The following is an 8,294-nucleotide window of genomic DNA, read 5'->3' on the forward strand; positions in this document are numbered from 1 at the left end:
ACTCTCTAGACACTCAAACAGGTAACCAGACTCTCTAGACACTCAAACAGGTAACCAGTCTCTCAGGTAACCAGACTCTCTAGTCACTCAAACAGGTAACCAGACATTTTTTTATTTTACCAGGTAAGTTGATGGAGAACACATTCTAATTTACAACAACGACCTGGGGAATAGTTACAGGGGAGAGGAGGGAGATGAATGAGCCAATTGGAAGCTGGGGATGATTAGGTGACCGTGATGGTATGAAGGCCAGATTGTGAATTTATCCAGGACACCGGGGTTAACACAACTACTCTTACGATAAGTACCATGGGATCTTTAGTGACCACAGAGAGTCAGGACACCGGGGTTAACACAACTACTCTTACGATAAGAGCCCTGGGATCTTTAGTGACCACAGAGAGTCAGGACACCGGGGTTAACACAACTACTCTTACGATAAGAGCCCTGGGATCTTTAGTGACCACAGAGAGTCAGGACACCCGTTTAACGTCCCATCCGAAAGACAGCACCCTACACAGGGCAATGTCCCCAATCACTGCCCTGGGGCATTGGGATATTTTTTTAGACCAGAAGAAAGGGTGCCTCCTACTGGGCCTCCAACACCACTTCCAGCAGCATCTGGTCTCCCATCCAGGGACCAATCAGGATCAACCCTGCTTAGCTACATTTTTCCTCATCAATCTACACACAATGCCTCATAATGACAAAGCAAAAACAGTTTTTTAGACATTTTAGCAAATTTATATAAAAAAAAATAAAAAAAACATACCTTATTTACATAAGTATTCAGACCCTTTGCTGTGAGACTCGAAATTGAACTCCGATGCATCCTGTTTCCATTGATCATCCTTGAGATGTTTCTACAACTTGATTGGAGTCCACCTGTGGTAAATTAAATTGATTGGACATGATTTGGAAAGGCACACACCTGTCTATATAAGGTCCCACAGTTGACAGTGCAGGTCAGAGCAAAAACCAAGCCATGAGGTCGAAGGAATTCTCCGTAGAGCTCCAAGACAGGATTGTGTCGTGGCACAGATCTTGGGAAGGGTACCAAAACATTTCTGCCGCATTGAAGGTCCCCAAGAACACAGTGGCCTCCATCTCTGCAGCACTCCACCAATCAGGCCTTTATGCTAGAGTGGCCAGATGGAAGCCCCTCAGTAAAAGGCACATGACAGCCCGCTTGGAGTTTGCCAAAAGGCACTTAAAGGTCTCTCAGACCATGAGAAACAAGATTCTCTGGTCTGATGAAACCAAGATTAAACTCTTTGGCCTGAATGCCAAGCGTCACGTCTGGAGGAAACCTGGCACCATCCCTACGGTGAAGCATGGTTGTGGCAGCATCATGCTGTGGGGATGTTTTTCAGCAGCAGGGACTGAGAGACTAGTTAGGATCGAGGGAAAAGATGAACCGAGCAAAGTACAGAGAGATCCTTGATGAAAACCTGCTCCAGAGTGCTCAGAACCTCAGCCTGGGGGCGAAGGTTCACCTTCCAACAAGACACAGCCAAGAAACCGCAGGAGTGGCTTCTGGACAAGTCTCTGAATGTCCTTGAGTGGCCCAGCCAGAGCCAAAACTTGAACCTGATCGAACATCTCTGGAGAGACCTGAAAATAGCTGTGCAGCGACGCTTCCCATCCAACCTGACAGAACTTGAGAGGATCTGCAGAGAAGAATGGGAGAAATTCCCCAAATACAGGTGTGCCAAGCTTGTGGCTTCACAGCAGAGAAGACTGGAGGCTGTAATCGCTGCCAAAGGTGCTTCAACAAAGTACTGAGTAAAGGGTCTGAATACTTATGTAAATGTGTTGTTGTTGTTTATATATATATTTACATTTGCAAACATTTCTAAAAGCCTGTTTTTGTTTTGGCGTCATGGGGTATTGTGTGTAGATTGGGAAAAAAATAATGTTTTTCAAACATTTCAGAATAAGGCTGTAACGTAACAAAATGTGGATAAAGTCAAAGGGTCTGAATGCTTTCCGAATTCACTGTAAAATCCATCTACTTCCCAACAAACACCATTAGATAGTGTCTCTGCCACTCTTTAACTTGTGTGTAATGTGTGTCTGTATGTAACATGTCTGTTACCCGTGTTTTAACATGTCCCTCCCCTCCCCCCTCCCCTGCCAGGCATTGCTGGGCCATACAGACACAGTAACCTGCCTGACAGCCTCGTCAGCGTATCACATCCTGGTGTCTGGCTCTAGAGACAGGACCTGCATCATCTGGGACCTCAACAAACTGTCCTTCGTCACACAGCTCAGAGGACACAGGGCCCCCGTCTCTGCCCTTTGCATCAACGAACTCACGGTGGGTGGTATATACACACTCAGGGTGATGTTTGTTTCCCCCAAACCTACTGATGGTACAAGGGTGATTCAGAAATTAGAGAGAGATGTATTTCTAGTTAATGATATTATAGTTATCACGTTTCACATTGGATTTATTATTAACTACAAAAATATGTTTTTTCAATTCTAGTGCCCCTCTGGTTGTTAGCTAGCTAGCTCTGGTCCAACTTTAAACCAATTCTACCTCTGGTCCAACTTTAAATCAACTCTAGTTCTGGTCCAACTTTAAATCAACTCTAGCTCTGGTCCAACTTTAAACCAACTCTAGTTCTGGTCCAACTTTAAACCAACTCTAGTTCTGGTGCTACTTTAAACCATCTCTAGCTCTGCCGTTGGTGTGTTTGGACCATGATAGTTCGTTGATGATGTGGACACCAAGGGACTTGAAACTCTCGACCCAGGGCAGTCGTCCAAGCGGTGATGCAGCCAGTCAAGATGCTCTCGATGTTCGCAGCTGGAGAACGTTTTTGAGGGGAGAGGCACTGCCGTGTCATTTTCACGCCTGCCCTGGTGTGTGTGTGGATCATGTTAAGTCCTTAGTGATGGGGACGCCAAGGAACTTTAACCTTTCGACCCGCTCCACAACAGCCCTTTTGATGTGGATGAGGGCGTACTCTCCCCGTCTTTCTACTGTAGTCCGCAATCAACTCCTTGTTCTTACTGACGCTGACGGAGAGGTTGTTGTCCTTGCACCACACTGCTAAGTCTCTGACCTCCTCCCTGTAGGGGTCGGAGATGAGTTCTACCCCCGTTGTCGTCAGCAAACTTGATGATGGTGTTGGAGTCGTGGGTGAACAGGGAGTACAGGAGGGGGACTAGGCACACACACCCGACGGGCCCCCCGTGTTGAGGGTCACCTGGGACCTGGGGCCGGCCCGTCAGGAAGTCCAGGATCCAGTTGCAGAGGGAGGGGTTCAGTCCCAAGGTCCCTAGCTTGGTGATGAGCTTGGAGGGCGCTATGGTGTTGAACGCTGAGCTGTAGTCTATGACTAGCATTCTCACAGTTATTTTCCCTCTGGTCCAGGTGAGAAAGGGCAGTGTGAAGTGCAGTTGAGATTGCATCATCTGTGGATTTGTTGGGGCAGTATGTGAATTGGAGTGGGTCTAGGGTTTCTAGGATGATGGTGTTGATGTGAGTCATGACCAGCCTTTCAAAGCATTTCAACATTAAAGACGTGAGTACTACAGGGCGATGTCATCATTTAGGCAGGTTATCTTGGAGCTTTTGGGAACAGGGACAATGGTGGTCAGCTTGAAACATGTTTGGATTACAGACTGGGACAAGAAGAGATTACAAATATTTGTGAAGACACTTGCTTGTTGGTCTGTGCTTTGAGAACACGCCCTGGTATTCCGTCTGGCCCGGCGGCCTTGAGAGTGTTAACCTGTTTAAACGTTTTGGTCACGTCGGCCAAGGAGAGCTAGATCACACAGTCATCTGGAAACACAAGGGGCTTTTACGCAAGGCACAGTGTTATATTATGATTTGCCTAGTTAATATAAAAGTGAAATAAAAATAAATATTCATCCCATCGAGCATAAAAAGCATTTAGCTCATTTGGGAGTTATGGTGTTGGCAACTCACATAGGCAACTCACGGCTGGGTTTCCCTTTGTAGTCCGTTATCGTCTGTAAGCCACATACGAAAAGCATTGAAGCCGGTGTAATAGGATTCTAACCTCCTCCTATATTGTCCTTTTTGCTTGTTTGATGTCTCGGAGGTTGTAGCTTTCTTGTATGCGTCCGTGTACTGTTCCTTGTAAGCGTTAGCTATAGCCCACCGCGGAAAGTACTTAGTAATCCATGCTTTTTGGTCTGGATACGTTCTTATAGTCACTGTGGGGACGACATCGTCTATGTACTTGATTGATGAAGCCTGTGACTGTTGTGGTAAACTCCTCAATGCTATCGGATGAATCCACGGGAACATATCCCGGTCTGTACTAGATAGCCTTGTGTCTGTTTCATCGGACCACTTCCGTATTGAGCGCATCACTGGTACTTCCTGTTTGAGCTTTTGTTTGTACGCAGGAGAATGGAGTCATGGTCAGATTTGCCGAATGGAGGATGAGGGAAGGCCTTGTATGTGTTTCTGTTGGTAGAATAAAAGTAGTCTACAGTTCTAGTGCCCCCAGTGGCGTAAAAGTAGTCTACAGTTCTAGTGCCCCTAATGGCGTAGGAGGCGTGTTAGTAGAAGTGAGGTAGAACGGTTTTAAGTCTCCCCGCGTTAAAGTCTCCGCCCACCAGAAACGCTGCCTCTGGGTGAGTGGTTTCTTGTATTGTTTATGGCCTCATACAATTTGTGGAGTTGACAGAGTGATGTTGGCTTGTGGAAGGATGTAGACAGGGTCTGCAGATTACCATGAGCTATTCTATATCACCTGAGCAAAATATCGAGATTTCCTTCACACATGATTCAGCACACCAGTTGTTATTTATGAAAAAACACACTGAATACTTATGTAAATGTGATATTTCAGTTTTTTAAACGTAAAAAAAAAAAAAAAAACATTATGGGGTATTGTGTGTAGATTGATGAGGGGGGAAAAAACAATTTAATCAATTTTAGAATAAGGTTGTAACGTAACAAAATGTGGAAAAAGTCAAGGGGTCTGAATACTTTCAGAAGTCATTGTGTATTCAGGTGTACATTAGCTAAAACTTCAAACAAAGTGAACTATCACTTGATTATCCTGACTCACTCTCTATGTATGTGTCTATACAGGGAGACATAGTGTCTTCGGCGGGGACCTACATCCATGTGTGGAGCATCAACGGCAGTCCCATAGCCAGTGCCAACACCTTCACAGGCCGCTCACAACAGATCCTCTGCTGCTGCGTGTCAGAGATGAACGAGTGGGACACGCAGAACGTCATCGTCACCGGACACTCCGACGGAGTCGTCAGGGTAACCAACACTTCCTCCTCTCCTCTTTTCTCATTCTACTCTTCCTCCTCCTCCTTTTTTTGGGGCGGTTTCAGACGAAGCCTAGTACTGGACAACAAAAAGCAAGCTCAACGAGGAATCTCATTTACATTACATTTACATTTAAGTCATTTAGCAGACGCTCTTATCCAGAGCGACTTACAAATTGGAAAGTTCATACATATTCATCCTGGTCCCCCCGTGGGGAATGAACCCACAACCCTGGCGTTGCAAGCGCCATGCTCTACCAACTGAGCCACACGGGACCATATCAATCTCCATTGAAAGTTATTTTTAGTCGTTTTAGTCTTATCTGTATCTGGGAAACTGGTCCTTAATATCTGTCTTTGTACATAGTGTATTTATGCTTCAAAATGAGTTTCCTCATCATAGACATTAAAGTTTTATAATCTAATCTTCCTTCCTGTAGTTCTGGAGGATGGAGTTCCTACAAGTCCCAGAAACCCCTGCTCCAGAGCCCATCGAGCCCCCTGATGTAACTGACTGCTGTACAGAGGACAAGCTGGGTAGGTCTCTGAGTGTGTGTGTGGTGTGTGTGGGTGTGTGGGTGTTTGAGTAAGTCTCTAAGACTGGGGGGGGTCATAATTTCATCACGAAGCAAAAAGAGATCTGTATGCATACCAAATGTCTCCCTATTCACTATGAAGTCCACTATACAGTATAAAAGTAGTGCACTGTGTAGGGAATAGAGTGCCATAGGGCTCTGGTTAAAAGTAGTGGACTATGTAGGGAATAGGGTGCCATAGGGCTCTGGTCAAAAGTAGTGGACTATGTAGGGAATAGGGTGCCATAGGGCTCTGGTCAAAAGTAGTGCACTATATAGGGAATAGGGTGCCACAGGGCTCAAGTCAAAAGTAGTGGACTATATAGGGAATAGAGTGCCATAGGGCTCTGGTTAAAAGTAGTGGACTATGTAGGGAATAGGGTGCCATAGGGCTCTGGTTAAAAGTAGTGGACTATGTAGGGAATAGGGTGCCGTAGGGCTCTAGTCAAAAGTAGTGGACTATGTAGGGAATAGGGTGGCATAGGGGATGCAACCTCTGTGTCCTGTGAGCCATAAAGTAGTCTTTCTCTTCTTCTCCAGCAGAGGGACCCGAGAGCCAGAACGCTGACGATGACAGCAGCGAGTCAGACGGAGACGAGCCCTGCCTCAGCACAGAGTCCAAACCCTCCCCTCTGCCCAACGCTGCAGCCGGGGGAGGAGCTGGATCGGTTGGGGGAGGATCAGGCAGCCAACCAGGCAGCACCGTCCACAGACCCAAAGGTTGGTTTACCAGTCATCCAGCCAGCCAGTCAGCCAGCCAGCCAGCCATCCAGCCAGTCAACCAGCCAGTCATCTAGCCAGTCAACCAGCCAGTCATCTAGCCAGTCATCCAGTCAACCAGCCAGTCATCCAGTCAGTCATCCAGCCAGTCATCCATCCAGTCAACCAGTCAGTCATCCAGCCAGTCAACCAGTCAGTCATCCAGCCAGTCATCTAGCCAGTCATCCAGTCAGTCATCCAGCCAGTCAACCAGTCAGTCATCCAGCCAGTCAGTCATCCAGCCAGTCAGTCATCCAGCCAGTCAACCAGCCAGTCAGTCAGTCGACCTACCCATATAAAGGCAGAGTGACAATGTTCATCACTTGATGACTTCATTTGTTGAATAGATAATTGGCCAAAAACCTACTATATTCTAATATTCTTACCACCACCGTAGTGGGTCTCCATCTCTCCTAGTAATCCTGTTTAGATACCTACGCTCCTGTAACAGACACTATCTGGTATAATCCTGTTTAGATACCTAGACTCCTGTAACAGACACTATCTGGTATAAAGGACCTTTCAAGAGTACAGACGAGGGTCCCGGTGCCCTGGAGCTTTCAGTCAGTCAGTTAATCAGTCAGTCAGTCAGTCAGCCAGTCAGCCAGCCAGCCAGCCAGTCAGTTAATCAGTCAGCCAGCCAGCCAGTCAGTTAATCAGTCAGCCAGCCAGTCAGTTAATCAGTCAGTCAGCCAGTCAGTTAATCAGTCAGCCAGCCAGCCAGTCAGTTAATCAGTCAGCCAGCCAGTCAGTTAATCAGCCAGCCAGCTAATCAGCCAGCCAGCCAGTCAGTTAATCAGTCAGCTAGCCAGCCAGTCAGTCAGTCAGTTAATCAGTCAGCCAGTCAGTCATTCTCTGTATTGTCCCATACAGAGGTAGAGCTTGTATGAGAATGTTAATCTTCATTCATTTGATGACTTAAGTTCTATAGTTTATTAGCTAAACCTACCCTATTCTTACTACTTTGCAACCCAAAAATAAAATGTTTTTTTCCCCCTGCAGTTCCTCGGGGTCCTGGTGTCGCTGGAGTTCGGACAGGGGCCTCGTGGTCAGTGGACAGCGGGTCAGATGACTCCCGCCGCTGGTCAGACACCCTCAGCCTGGACGAGAAGGACGGCTTTGTGTTCGTCAACTACTCCGAGGGACAGACGGGACAGACACCACTCAAACCAGGGGTCCACCCTCACCCCCAGCTTCACCCTCCGCACCCCATAGCAGGCCACGGGGGGGTCCCCCAGCCCATACACCCCACCACCATGGAGGCACGGCCCTATAACCAGCTCAGAGCAGGTACTGACCAAACCACAGTGATGCAGATCACCCAATAACACAGAGTTATGTATACTGCTGGGTGTGTTTTCCAGTTGGTCTGTGTGTGTGTGTGTGTGTGTGTGTGTGTGTGTGTGTGTGTGTGTGTGTGTGTGTGTGTGTGTGTGTGTGTGTGTGTGTGTGTGTGTGTGTGTGTGTGTGTGTGTGTGTGTGTGTGTGTGTGTGGACGTGTGTGTGGACGTGTTTAACTATTCTTGTGGGGACCAGAAGTCCCTACAAGAATAGTAAACGAACAAAAAGTTGACCAGCTGGGGATATTTTGTTACTCCCCACAAGGTCAAATGCTATTTCTAGGGGGTTTAGGGTTAAGGTTAGAATTAGTGTTAGGGTTAGAATTATGTTAAATATTAAGGT

General features: G+C 46.9%; 1 protein-coding gene across 5 annotated transcripts in view; it reads left to right on the top strand.

Annotated features, from left to right (window-relative positions):
• Positions 1–8,294, top strand: part of wdfy3 (WD repeat and FYVE domain containing 3) — a 260,816-nt gene that overhangs the window by 245,234 nt on the left and 7,288 nt on the right. For 4 of the 5 annotated variants that reach the window (XM_071352080.1, XM_071352076.1, XM_071352079.1 and 1 more), the window contains 5 exons: positions 2,141–2,320; positions 5,087–5,269; positions 5,718–5,814; positions 6,393–6,572; positions 7,614–7,901. In XM_071352080.1, the coding sequence (XP_071208181.1) occupies positions 2,141–2,320; positions 5,087–5,269; positions 5,718–5,814; positions 6,393–6,572; positions 7,614–7,901 (928 nt within the window). The remainder of the gene's footprint in view (positions 1–2,140; positions 2,321–5,086; positions 5,270–5,717; positions 5,815–6,392; positions 6,573–7,613; positions 7,902–8,294) is intronic. The other variant, XM_071352078.1, reaches the window with a different exon arrangement.

Source organism: Salvelinus alpinus, chromosome 19 (genome assembly GCF_045679555.1).
Source record: "Salvelinus alpinus chromosome 19, SLU_Salpinus.1, whole genome shotgun sequence".
In the NCBI taxonomy this organism is placed as follows: Eukaryota; Metazoa; Chordata; class Actinopteri; order Salmoniformes; family Salmonidae; genus Salvelinus; species Salvelinus alpinus.